Source organism: Phasianus colchicus, chromosome 1, assembly GCF_987193195.1.
Source record: "Phasianus colchicus chromosome 1, bPhaCol1.hap1.1, whole genome shotgun sequence".
In the NCBI taxonomy this organism is placed as follows: Eukaryota; Metazoa; Chordata; class Aves; order Galliformes; family Phasianidae; genus Phasianus; species Phasianus colchicus.
In genome coordinates this window covers 141,311,339-141,325,334 of record NC_143436.1, presented here as the reverse complement: position 1 = coordinate 141,325,334, position 13,996 = coordinate 141,311,339, and the positions used below count along the sequence as shown (strand labels likewise).

Below are 13,996 nucleotides of genomic sequence, written 5' to 3'. Positions count from 1 at the left end.
GAAATATCACTGCAGTGGACATCAAGAAAATTTACGTGCAAAAGCTTCAAAAATGAATAGTGTCGTGCAAATAATCATCAAAGCTAAGAATTTCTTAAGGTCCAAGGGAGTAAATTATTGCCAGTTCTACGAGTTCCTTAAAAGTATGATGTAAGCATGTATTGTTCTGAAGGAAGGTGGCTAAGTCGGGGTAAAATGCTAACAAGACCACATGATTTCCAACTAAAATCAAGTCCTTTATGAAATCAAAATGAAAATTTGTGCCAGATTATGAATATTAAAATTAGCCGAAGGGCTTAGCATTTTTGGTGGACTGGACCACCAAGTCAAGTTTAATTAAATGAGTTGAAGATGTGCGTTCATCCATGCTATGTTTCAGAAAATAGCAGCAATTGAAATGAAAATTAATTATGCCAAGCCCAACTTATGGCAAAGAATTCAACTTCAAGAAAAATCCGGCCACGTCCCTCATGAAGAGTAGCATTTCATCAAACATCTCTGACAAACACCTGGAGAACTCACTAGGAATGGCAACCGCTGCCGCCAAATCAGACTGGTACTTCAGTTTCACAAAAACAAGGTCAAACATCCCACTAGCTTGTTACATATGCGCCTCTAGACAATTCCCATTTGCTCAGTGCGGCCCAGGCAAGCTGTCCTTAGATGTAAGTCCGTGACAGGGGGCACAGGCCCCGGCAAGAGGAGAGGGGAGAAAAAAAAGGTACCAACGGTTTGCCGCGAGCCGGCCGGCCCCGGGCCACGTGCGCTCCGGGAGAGGGGGAAGGGCACAGAGCTAGCCGAGAGTTTCAACAGAGAGAAAACACAGCGGCAGCGATCTGAGGACGAAGGGTAATTTACTGCGTCTAACTAAAGCAAGCAAAACGAGAGAGACGAGAGGATCAAAAAATGAGCGCCAAACCACGGCAGTGCGAGGGAAGGCGCGTGCTTTCTCCGCGGCGAGCTGAGGCGGCTGAGCCGGGCCAGACGGAGAGACACCGGCGCTCCGGGTCCTGTCCGCAGCTCCACCCCACTGCCTCTTCCCGCCTCTTCCCGCCCCCTCCCTCCTCTCCCCTCCCCTCCCCTCAGGACGCTCAAAGAGGCCGCGACAGTAGACGGAATCAGAACGTTAACTCGTGAACTCCCACTGGCCCGCGTGACGTTCTGATGTGCACTACTGACAGTAAGAAATCACGAAGCCACAAGACGAGCCAAAAGGCTGGAGAGCCATTCTGTGATTCTTGACCTGCTGATGGGACAGCGCTGATGATCTAACGTAGTCACCTCACACACACAGCAGGGGAGTTCCTCTGTTTCTTCCGGGCAAAAGAGAGATGGTATGAAAGAAGTATCTGAACAGTACCAGCCTCGCCATGAGAAGTGGAGACTCAGACCGAGAGCATGTATGTCCATGCTGCAGTTCAGGTCTCAGGCTGTGGAGAATGCCTGGCCCTGTCACTGCTTCAGGGGGGCAGCAGGGATACTACCCGTGTGCAGTGTGAGCAGGTGGATGATCGGCTCAGCCTGGTTTGGAGGTAAAGGAAGAAGTAGAAAGGCTGAGGAGCATCTGGATTGTAAGAGGGAGATTGACTGATGGAGTCACACTCTGCCATCCCTACAGGAAGGGCAGAGGGGAAATGCTCCTCAAGCGCTGGGGAATCATCTGCCCTCTCACAGTCAGATGGGAGGGGGTGTCCTCAGAGACAGCGAGGGATTGAAACAAGTCCTTGTTTGGAGCAGCAAGCAGATCACCTTGCAGCCTGTCCCACCCTCCAGGTGCCCTTACATAACAGGTATGAAGCTCTGGAGCTGGAGGCACGCAGGGATGTGGATTTCAGGGAGAGGTTGCCCAAAACTAGTCACTCTGCTCCCCGTATCGCCAGAGCGTCAGTCAGGAAAAAAAGAAGAGCTGACATTCCAGAGGCCTCGCTTCTGAGGGGAACCGAGGGCCCGATATGCCGCTCGGATCCGTCCCACAGGGAGGTGTGTTGCCTGCCTGGAGCCCGGGTGAGAAATGTTGCTAGGAACGTTATTTGGCCGGCCAAGCCCTCTGATTATTATCCATTACTGGCTTTCCACGCTGAAAATGAAGAGGCAGGTAAAAGAAGAAAATAGGTGATCAAAAGGGACTTTAGGGCTCTGGGAAGACTGCTGAAGGGATCAGGAACACAAGGTGTGTTCTCCTCCGTTCTCTCAGCTGGTGACACAAAAGGAGGAGGGTGCACACAGTGAATGAATGGCTTTGCGAACGGTGTCACACACAGGGCTTTGGGTACTATGGTTTGGGATGCAGCCTTGAGAAAGGCAGAATGCTGATGGTGGATGGGAGCAGACTGACTAGAAGGCCCACAAATATTCTCGGGAGCAAGCTAACTGGGCTGGTTAGCAGGGCTTAAAACTAGATATGATGGGGGAAGGGGGTGTACTGGGTGACAGAGAAGCGCACGGGAATGCTGTCACCTTGGAGGGAGTGGGGAAAAATCCCAGACTTGTCCTGGAGGTACTGGGGAGGGCTCCTCTGAGAAGGCAACGAGGCCAGTAGTTAAGCTGAAGTGCCTCTATACCAGTGCTCCTGGTGGATGAGAAGCTGGATATGAGCCAGCAATGTGCTCTTGCAGCCCAGAAGGCCAACTGTGTTCTGGGCTGCATTAAAAAAGGGGTGGCCAGCAGGGAGAGAGAGGTGGTTGTCCGCCTCTACTCAGCTCTTTTGAGGCCCCATCTGGAGTACTGCATCCAGGCCCCATCTGGAGTACTGCATCCTCCAGCACAGGAAGGATGTGGAGCTCTCGGAGCGGGTCCAGAGGAGGGCCACTAAGATGATCAGAGGGCTGGAGCTCCTCTCCTGTGAGGAAAGGTTGAGGGAACTGAGCTTGTTTAGCTTGGAGGCTCCAAAGAGATCTCGTTGTGTCCCTGTGGTACTTGAAGGGAGCGTATAAGCAGGAGGGGAAATGATCGCTTACGAGGGTGGGTAGTGACAGGACAAGGGGGAACGGTTTTAAACTAAGACAGGGGAAATTTAGGTTAGATATTAGAAGGAAGTTTTTCACTTAGGCGGTGGTGACGCACTGGAACAGGTTGCCCAAGGAGGTCGTGGATGCCCCATCCCTGGAAGCATTCAAAGTCAGGCTGGATGTGGCTCTGAGCAGCCTGGTCTAGCGGTTGGCGCCCTGCACATAGCAGGGGGGTTGGTAGGTCAACAGTTTGCTAATCTCATTACCTATGAGCCCACAGAGCAATGCAACAGCCTCTGGAACTTCCTTGGATGCACTCCGTTGACCTCCTTTAACTCAATCGTTGCTGAACTGTTGTAGGCGTCCTCAAGTTTCTTGAGAGAGTTGCCGGGCATTCCCCACTGCTCCTGGACTTTGACTTCAGAAGCCCCGGAGGTTTTCTGAAGTTTCTCGGATTCAGCAGTTGGGACTGCTGAGCAAAATGCTATGTGTAGGCTTCTTTCAGAGATGGCCCAGGCTGGCCAGGAGGGTTTGGCATGCAAAATCAAGAGTGAGACTGAGCAGCAAAATACTCAGTGCGGGCCAAAGCTAGATCACTAACTTCTGTCAGCTCCTGGGCAACCTTCTCTTTGGCTTAGACACTTTTAGTTAGGCAGTGAAACATGAGAAACGTTATCTGCGGCCTCTCCCTGTGATGGTGGTGAGTGAGGACAGTGTGTTTTGCCATTTGCCATGCTGCCGTGGGGTTGGTTCTGGCCTCTGCTGATACACATTGAGACCGCATGTTCTCTTCACAGCCACACAGCTCCCCAGCGCTGCTGATCTTCTTATTCTTGGTCTGCTAGCGGGTATCTGGTGCACCCCACTTTGCTGCACTTTCACAGCAGCACACATTTCTCTGTTCCTGCACCTACTGCCTTTTTGCTTGCACCTGAGCAGAAGAGCTCACCAATTTTTTTCTGCCTGTGAAAGTCAGACTGAGGACTGCTGCGAGGACTGAGAGAATGCAATAGTGAGTGCGGAGAATACGGCATAAGGAAGAGCCTTCAGATCTGGATGGAGATGCTACCTGAGCACCTACATAAATCTTGTTTGCTGGGCAGAACAAAGTGTGCTAGAGTTCACAGGACACAAAGACAGTTCTAGTTGGGCAAAACAACAAACTCTGAGTCCAGATGACAAAGTTTGTGCCAACAAAGCAAACATAGGGGTGGACCTAGCTGGGGAATGGCTGATAGGCAAATTGGGAAGAATGTGAACCCCAAGTACCTCAGCCAACGGGGAAAGGGGGAATGGCTCACCAGCATCGGGATACAGAGATAAAAGAGGGGCTGTCTCCCCCAGTACTTTGAGAAACCCCACAGGGATATACCCCAGTCCCTTTGTTGGAATAAAGAAAGCTGAAGACTCTCCTCTCTCTCTTTTTGAAATAAAGGTGATCAAGCAGGCTTCTTGGAGCAGAAATTTTCCTAGCAACAGCAAAGCAAAGCAGTTAGTCACTGCTTGATCCAGCACTGTCTTGGTGTCAGGGAGTTCAGTAGTGGTGCACCAGCCAGTCTTCAGCCAAGAAACAGTCCTGGGCCTTTCTGTTTGAAAGCAAACAGCTCCAAAGAAATGCTTTCAAATGTGAAACTGTCCAGAAGGTGTGTCAACTGTCTCGTGCTCTAGGTCTGCACCAGCAACAGAATAGAAAGCTATTTCTAGCTCAGTGACCTCATGACACCAGAGGCCATCAAGGAAGGTGTGCAACACATGGATGGGCTCAGGATCAATGGGTGGGCTTGACCATGGACACTATTGCCCAGGTTATCCGTGAATGTGAAACCCATGCTACAATAAAGTAAACAAAGCCCATGAAGCCTCTTTGGTACGGGGGACAATGGATGAAATATAAATACGGGGAGGCCTGGAGGTGGATTCTATTCACACTGCCACAAATCTGCCATGGAAAGCGCTGTATGCTTACAGTGGTGGAAGCAAACATCTGATGTCTGGAAACACCGATGTCCTGTACCCCATACCTCCACCCAAAACGCTGTCCTTGAATAGCAAATGTTATGGTGACCTGGCACCCCAAAAAGAAGCGAGTCAGATAAAGGAAAACTCGTTTTTAAAATACCCTCATAAACTCCTGGACCAAAGAGCATGGCACTGAGTGGATATATCATATCCTCTACGATCCACCAGCTTCTGGAAGAGTCAAATTATATTTTAAAATATGTGTTAAAAACTACGCTGAAAGCAGTAGTTGGCAGAACATTCAAGCACTGGGATAAATTGGGATATAGCCTGCTAATGTCACCTGCTTAGTCAACACACTGGGATCTGCCAATCGAGGTGGCCCTGCCCAGTCCAGCCTCTCATGTACCATAGGAGGGAATAGACTCCCTGTGGCACATAAGAAGAATTTACAAGGGAAAATGGTTTGGGTTATCCTGGCCTTGGGCAAAAGCAAGCCCACCCGTGGGACTGATTTTGTTCACAGCCCTGAGTTCATTTGGTGGGAAATGCAAAAACAGAAACAGGGACATTCAGTGTGTACCTGAAGGAGACCTGATGCTGGGAGACAAGTCAGTAGTTTTAGGCATCTGGGCGCATATGTACACATATCCGTATATGATGTTAGTTATAGTTTATTGATTGTGTAGATATATATATGTGTGTGTTGTACAACTTGGGCGTGGTGTCACAATATGGAATCAGCAGTGAATGCTCGTTCATAAGTATGGACATCTTGCAATGAACTGATGGAATTGGGAAAGCTGCTAAGGGAGAATTAGAGTTCCCCAAACGCTCCAGTCCTTCCCTCCCAGTGTTTTCTGGGAGGAAGAGACAGAGTGACGTAGTGTTGTAAGGACATTCCTTATTGCTCTGCATTGCCAAGCCTGCAGCACGATTAGGAGACCCTTCCTTCCCCATCTGTCTGATGTATTTCTCTCACGGACACGGTGTGTTCTCTTCCGTGGCACACAGCTCCCCAGCAGTGCTGATCTCTGCATTCTTGGTCCCCTAGGGGTTCTGTGGTTCACCCAGTTTCACTGGTCTTCCACACGTGCATATACTTTTCCTCTCTTCTCCTGACTCTGGTGGCCTTTCACTTGTATCATCAGAGTCTTCTGACTCCCAGTCTGAGTCAGTCTGAGAGGATTGCTGCGGGGGCTGATAGAATAAGGAAGGTGTTTCTGGGACCTTGGAATTGGGAAGACCGTTCAGATTTGGGTTTGACTTCCCGGAGTCCTTTTCAATTTCTATGGTAATTCTCGCAAAGGTGTGTCGTTTTTTTACTGGAGATGGGTCTTCCTTTCTTATGCAAAAGCAAACCTCACATAGCATTGCACCTCTGCAACAAAAAGAAAGGGGTTTTAGACAAGACTCAAAATTTGTATGGCTTAAGAGACAAAGGTGAAAGAAATTTCTCAACACAAATCCCAGCAGAGGGCTGTCCACAGCTCTCACTGCAAGTGCTTCCCGCCACAGAGCAGCCAGCTAGCAAAGGCTACTGGAGAAACAACTCACTCTTGTCTCTTCTTCAGCAGCTGTTTTGCCAGGTAACCCAAAGCTGCCAGAACAACCAGAGAGAACAGGACGGCAAGCACTGCAACTGCAGAGTGATCTTCTCCCCGTTTCTGATCCACTCCCTCTGCTGTTCTCACACCACCAGCACCTGCAGAACACGAGACAGTGCAACACACTCAGGAGTTCTGCACTACTGATGGTATCACAGTGTCTTGGAGAAGTGCGAGTGACTATAGTATTCACTCCATTACTGTCCCTGATTCTCGCGTCTTACTAACAGAGGATGAGGGTGATCTCTTACAGTCCTCCTGAGCAAGAGCCCACGTGCTCTTGCTGAGGGAGAGGCTGAGAAATCACCACCTCCAGCTGTGTCTCAGGGAATGAATAGGCGTGCATTGCACATGTTGTACCTCCAAGGACCCAAAGCAGGATTCTGCAAGGTAAGCTGACAACCATCCTCTGTGGCCAGCTCTGCCACTGCGGACAGAACAGCTCCTGTTATATGTTTGAATGCACCTCTTCAGCTTTGCATGGCAGGAAACACGCATTGCACAGAAGCTCTCCCCAACAGTTGATAGTATCTCTCTCTCAAGAAGGTTATCAGACAAAGACAGCGTACCTCTGGGATACTCTTCAGGCTCAAAACCAAGATCCATCTGAGAACGTGGAACAGGAATCTTGGGTTCAACAGCTATAAGTAAACACAGAGGAGGAACATTTCCATTACAGGTGGTGTAATCTTCATAATCAACAGCTGCAGATGGGTCAGGCTGGCCTTCTAGATGCACCTGGCATCTCTCTGAGGAAACCCAGACACACCACTTACCCATGTGATTCCTCCAAGGCTCCAAGTCAGGAACCCACTGAGAAGCTGCAGAGCCAGCACCCGAGGCCACCTCTGCAAACAAAGGCAGAAGATAACAGCTCCTGACATACATTGCAATTAATCTGTTCAGCCGTGAATGGCAGCAAACATTCTCACTCGCAGACACTTGTCTCCCTCTTCCACTCGCAAGTATGTGGCAAATGGGTACCAGGTGCCAAAAGGGGCACCATATTCGCACCAAACAAACCACGTTCAGCTTGGCTGGGGGAAAGGATCCCCGAGCAGCTCTAAACTCTGCCCCAAATGCTGCTGTCTTTGCCATCAGCACTTCAAGAGACACAAGGCTGGGGCTGCTGGCAAACACAGCTGGGCAGGGCAAAGAATCCCAGGGCACATCTCTGGGCTCTCCCGATGTCTACTCTGCCCTGCTCCACACCCCAGCATTAGCAAAGAACAGTGTAATACATGTTCCACAGGAAGACAAGGCTGAAAGTACATGCTGACACTGTGAAATGAACCAAGACGGACCACTCACCCCTGGGGTAGCCTCGAAGCTGATGAAAACAGGGCAGCCCAGATACGCGGCGTACAGGCAGATCTGTAAAGAAACAGAAGAAAGATTTCCTTTCCGTATTCATAGAATCATAGAATCATCGAACGGCCTGAGTTGAAAAGGACCACAATGATCATCTTGTTTCAACCCCCGTGCTATGGGCAGGGTCGCCAACCACCAGACCAGGCTACCCAAAGCCACATCCAGCCTGGCCTTGCATGCCTCCAGGAATGGGGCATCCACAATCTCTCCGGGCTACCTGTTCCAGTGTGTCACCACCATCTAAGTGAAAAATTTCCTCGTAATATCTAACGTAAACCTCCCCTTTCTCCGTTTAAAACCATTCCCCCTCGTCTTATCACTATCCACCCCTGTGAAAAGAAACAAAATATTGTGCCAGGCTTCCCAGGGAGGGGACTGCAGAGCCTGGCAGGGGATCATTGAATCGCAAAATCATACAATCATAGAATTGCTCCGTTGGAAATGATGGTAAAGATCACCAAGTCCAACCACAACCTAACCATACTACCCTAACTCTAACAAACCACCGCTAAATCATGTCCCTGAGCACCACATCAAAATGGATTTTAAACACATCCAGGGATGGTGACTCCACCACCTTTCTGTAAAGACGTTTTTCCCGATATCCAACCGAATCCTCCCCTGGCACAACTTGACGCCATTTCCCCTCGTCCTGTCACCTGCCACCGGCGAGAAGAGACCAACCCCGTTCTCACTGTGAGCACCTTGCAGGTACTTGAAGAGAGCAATAAGGTCTCCCCTCAGCCTCCTCTTCCCCAGACTAAACAGTCCAATTTCCTTTAGTCACTCCTCTTAAGGCACACTTAATAAGGATTACTTCCCTAGTCCTGCTCACTACACCATTCCTGATACAAGCCAGAATGCTGCTGGGTTTCTTGGCCACCTGGGCACACTGCTGCCTCATATTCAGCCGACTGTCCATCAGTACACCAAGGTCCCTTTCCGTCAGGCAGCTTTCCAGCCACTCCTCCCCAAGCCTGTAGGGTCGTCTGGGATTGTGATCAAAATGCAGGACCTGACACTTGGTCCTACTGAAACTCATAGTTTGCCTTGGCCTATCGATCTAATGATCCATGTCCCTCTGTAGTGCCTTTCTACCCTCAGGCAGATCAACACTCCCTCCCAACTTGGTGTCACCTGACGTTGAATAGGAGTGGGCCTAGTACCAAGCCCTGGGGGATACCATTCGTGACCAGCCGCCAACTGGATTTAATTCCATTGACCACAACTCTTTGGGCCCGGCCATTCCAGCCACTGTTTCACCCACTGGAGCGTACACCCATCCAAACCATGGGCAGCCAGCTTCTCCACAAGGATGTTGTGGGGGACGGTGTCAAAGGCCTTACTGAAGTCCAGGTAGACCAAATCAACAGCCTTACCTTCATCCACTAAGTGGGTCACCTTGTCATAAAATGAAACCAGCTTTGTCAGACAGGACCTACCATTCATAAACCCGTGCTGACTGGGCCTGATCCTCTGGTTGACCTTTACTTGATCCATGATGGCTCCCAAGATTATCCATTCCGTGACGTTCCCTGGCACTTATGTGAGACTAACCGGTCTGTAGCTACCAGGATCATCTTTCCAGCCCATTTTGAAGATGGGCCTCACATTTGCCAGTCTCCAGTCCACCGGGACGTTCCCGGATAGCCAGGGCTGCCGAAGAATGATGGAGAGTGGCAACCACATCCGCCAACTCCCTCAGCAACCTAGGGTGCAATCCATCTGGCCCCATGGACTCGTGACCGCCTAGCTTTCAGAACAGGTCCAAAATCATCTCACCATGGATTATACCAGGCCTGTTCTGTTCCCCATCTCTCCTAACAGGACAATAGGCTGTGTGCCCAGGGACATAGTGTTCTGAGAGCCACATGTCGGTCCAGATTCTGCCAGATCCAGAGCAGAGGCCTATGCCAGCCATGGCCAGGGATCAAATGCATCTCCAAGGAAAAACAAAGCCCTCGTAACATTCCAGAACACCTTTCCTGGGATAGGCTGGATACAGAGGCTATTCTGCTCTGCTCCACACCCCAGCATTAGCAAATAAGACATGTTCCACAGGAAGACAAAGCTGAAAGTACATGCTGACACTGTGAAACGAACAAAGACGGACCACTCACCCCTGGGGTAGCCTTGAAGCTGATGAAAACGGCGCAGCCCAGATACGCGGCGTACAGGCAGATCTGTAAAGAAACAGAAGAAAGATTTCCTTTCCGCATTATGCCATGATTCTCAGTAAAGGGACTGCAGGGCCTGGCAGGGGATCACATAGTGTTGTGAGAGCCACATGTAGGTCTAGATTCTGCCAGGTCCCAAGCAGAGGCCTGGGTGAGTCATGCACGGGAATCAGACACATCTCCAAGGAAAACCATGCCCCTGGGATTCTTACCACGTTCCATATCAGCTTCCATGGGATATGGGACAGCTCTGTCCATGTCGCCAACACGTTCATCTGCAATGGAGAACAAAGCAGAAAAGCTGTCAAGACCTGTTGCCATGTGCTTCTTCATAAGGGATCTACAGCGCCCGGAGCTGGAATCGGAGGAGCTCTCCCCTCTGGGGCGTCCCTGTGTGCTCCAAGGTGGGACGTGTGCTGAAGCTGGAGAGCCATCACCTCACAGGGAACAGAGCTGATGTAAGAGCCTGGTTGTTTCCCCGGAGGACCCACCATCCAAGGCTGCTTTCCAGGAAGCCTCAGGGGTTTGCTTCCCCAGTACACCCCTCAGTACCCAACCTACCTGGACTCACTGCTCCCCACGGGACATACTGTCGTTGCCCATGACACGGAGCCACCAGGAAGAGAAGAAGGAAGAGCAAAAAGCAACAGCTGGGAGAACCTGTCTCCCGTAGTTGCCCCATGCTACCTCTTGTCCACAAGCAGCAAGCACCCTCCTTGCAGGCCTGAGGCACAAGTGGTACCTCCTGGTATGACATAACACGGGGTTCCTGAATGTCTTCACGGGGCCCATTATGACCTCACAAAGCACCTCTGATGATGCAAGAAAAATGTGCCTAACCTTCCTGAGTTCTACAGAACTTCTTGTTGTCTTCAACGTCTCCAGAGGAGGAGACCACAATCCCCCTGGGCAGCCTGTTCCTGTGCTCTGTCACCCTTACCCTGCAGAAGTTCTTATGCACATCTGTGCAGAACTTCCTATGCTTGCGTTTGAGGCCATTCCCCCTTTCCTGTTGCTACGCACCACTGAAAAGAGTCTGACCTCTTCCCTTTGCCTCCCATACCTTAGCTATTTACAGAAATTGATCAGATCCCCTCTCAGTTTTCTTTTCTCAAGGCTGAACAGACCCAGGTCACTCAGCCTTTCCTCATAAGAGCTGCTCCAGGTCCTTTAACCATCTTTGCGGCCCTCTGCTGAACTTCTTCCAGGAGATCCACGTCTTTTTTGTACTGGCGAGCCTAGAGTTGGACACAATACTTCGGAAACATGCTGCCGAATTTGACACGTATCAAGGAATGCTTCATAAAGACAAAATAGCAGAACTGAAAAAAGTGTCAGCTCAATACAATATTTTGGGAAAACTTAAAACTCAGCCTCTGTTGTAAAAGCTAGTTACGTGACAGGAAATCGGATTGCAAAAAAATCAAAGCAGCTCACTGATGGTGAGTTTATTAAGCAGTATGCAGAAAGCATGACAGATACAGCGAATCCTGATTAAAAGAACTGATTTCTCTAAAATCAGCTTGCCTCACCAGACTGCAGCCAGGCGAACTGAGTAAATAGGAAAATCTATCAAAAGAAGGTTGGGGAGTAAAACTGCTAATTTCAAATTTTATGCTTTGGTGAGAGATGAGAGTCGTGTTACTCCAGATACGGCTCAAATCGCCATCTTCATTGATGTATCGACAATGAACATACTGTCACTGAAGAAACGGCTTTTTTGGTGTCGTTAAAAGACGCAATGAATCTCCTGGTGTTTATGAAACAGTAGAAAAGACATGAAAGCCATTTTCTTTAACCTTTGTCAACATACCTGGTACAGCTAGTGATAACATTCTGGTATTGTGAAAAAGGGGGACTTAGAAAATTAACAGATGATGATGCCGTTGCCACCAGGAACTCGCATTTGATGAAATATCACTGCAGTGGACATCAAGAAAATTTACGTGCAAAAGCTTCAAAAATGAATAGTGTCGTGCAAATAATCATCAAAGCTAAGAATTTCTTAAGGTCCAAGGGAGTAAATTATTGCCAGTTCTACGAGTTCCTTAAAAGTATGATGTAAGCATGTATTGTTCTGAAGGAAGGTGGCTAAGTCGGGGTAAAATGCTAACAAGACCACATGATTTCCAACTAAAATCAAGTCCTTTATGAAATCAAAATGAAAATTTGTGCCAGATTATGAATATTAAAATTAGCCGAAGGGCTTAGCATTTTTGGTGGACTGGACCACCAAGTCAAGTTTAATTAAATGAGTTGAAGATGTGCGTTCATCCATGCTATGTTTCAGAAAATAGCAGCAATTGAAATGAAAATTAATTATGCCAAGCCCAACTTATGGCAAAGAATTCAACTTCAAGAAAAATCCGGCCACGTCCCTCATGAAGAGTAGCATTTCATCAAACATCTCTGACAAACACCTGGAGAACTCACTAGGAATGGCAACCGCTGCCGCCAAATCAGACTGGTACTTCAGTTTCACAAAAACAAGGTCAAACATCCCACTAGCTTGTTATATATGCGCCTCTAGACAATTCCCATTTGCTCAGTGCGGCCCAGGCAAGCTGTCCTTAGATGTAAGTCCGTGACAGGGGGCACAGGCCCCGGCAAGAGGAGAGGGGAGAAAAAAAAGGTACCAACGGTTTGCCGCGAGCCGGCCGGCCCCGGGCCACGTGCGCTCCGGGAGAGGGGGAAGGGCACAGAGCTAGCCGAGAGTTTCAACAGAGAGAAAACACAGCGGCAGCGATCTGAGGACGAAGGGTAATTTACTGCGTCTAACTAAAGCAAGCAAAACGAGAGAGACGAGAGGATCAAAAAATGAGCGCCAAACCACGGCAGTGCGAGGGAAGGCGCGTGCTTTCTCCGCGGCGAGCTGAGGCGGCTGAGCCGGGCCAGACGGAGAGACACCGGCGCTCCGGGTCCTGTCCGCAGCTCCACCCCACTGCCTCTTCCCGCCTCTTCCCGCCCCCTCCCTCCTCTCCCCTCCCCTCCCCTCAGGACGCTCAAAGAGGCCGCGACAGTAGACGGAATCAGAACGTTAACTCGTGAACTCCCACTGGCCCGCGTGACGTTCTGATGTGCACTACTGACAGTAAGAAATCACGAAGCCACAAGACGAGCCAAAAGGCTGGAGAGCCATTCTGTGATTCTTGACCTGCTGATGGGACAGCGCTGATGATCTAACGTAGTCACCTCACACACACAGCAGGGGAGTTCCTCTGTTTCTTCCGGGCAAAAGAGAGATGGTATGAAAGAAGTATCTGAACAGTACCAGCCTCGCCATGAGAAGTGGAGACTCAGACCGAGAGCATGTATGTCCATGCTGCAGTTCAGGTCTCAGGCTGTGGAGAATGCCTGGCCCTGTCACTGCTTCAGGGGGGCAGCAGGGATACTACCCGTGTGCAGTGTGAGCAGGTGGATGATCGGCTCAGCCTGGTTTGGAGGTAAAGGAAGAAGTAGAAAGGCTGAGGAGCATCTGGATTGTAAGAGGGAGATTGACTGATGGAGTCACACTCTGCCATCCCTACAGGAAGGGCAGAGGGGAAATGCTCCTCAAGCGCTGGGGAATCATCTGCCCTCTCACAGTCAGATGGGAGGGGGTGTCCTCAGAGACAGCGAGGGATTGAAACAAGTCCTTGTTTGGAGCAGCAAGCAGATCACCTTGCAGCCTGTCCCACCCTCCAGGTGCCCTTACATAACAGGTATGAAGCTCTGGAGCTGGAGGCACGCAGGGATGTGGATTTCAGGGAGAGGTTGCCCAAAACTAGTCAGTCTGCTCCCCGTATTGCCAGAGCGTCAGTCAGGAAAAAAAGAAGAGCTGACATTCCAGAGGCCTCGCTTCTGAGGGGAACCGAGGGCCCGATATGCCGCTTGGATCCGTCCCACAGGGAGGTGTGTTGCCTGCCTGAAGCCCGGGTGAGAAATGTTGCTAGGA

General features: G+C 49.9%; 1 protein-coding gene and 1 long non-coding RNA gene across 2 annotated transcripts; both read right to left on the bottom strand.

The window, feature by feature from the left end:
- Nucleotides 1-5,302: 5,302 nt before the first annotated feature.
- Nucleotides 5,303-8,403, bottom strand: LOC149920089 (uncharacterized). The gene is made up of 5 exons (XM_090128958.1): nucleotides 7,826-8,403; nucleotides 7,291-7,362; nucleotides 7,084-7,155; nucleotides 6,465-6,612; nucleotides 5,303-6,288 (listed from the first exon to the last, which is right to left on the bottom strand). Exons 1-5 carry the CDS (start codon nucleotides 7,926-7,928, stop codon nucleotides 5,958-5,960), a joined length of 726 nt encoding a protein of 241 aa, XP_089985084.1. The 5' UTR covers nucleotides 7,929-8,403; the 3' UTR covers nucleotides 5,303-5,957.
- A 1,602-nt stretch (nucleotides 8,404-10,005) lies between these two features.
- On the bottom strand, nucleotides 10,006-12,503 carry LOC149920088 (uncharacterized). Its single transcript, XR_016460973.1, has 3 exons — nucleotides 10,624-12,503; nucleotides 10,275-10,337; nucleotides 10,006-10,068 (listed from the first exon to the last, which is right to left on the bottom strand). It is a non-coding gene; the product is annotated as an uncharacterized LOC149920088 (long non-coding RNA).
- Between the last annotated feature and the right edge of the window lie 1,493 nt (nucleotides 12,504-13,996).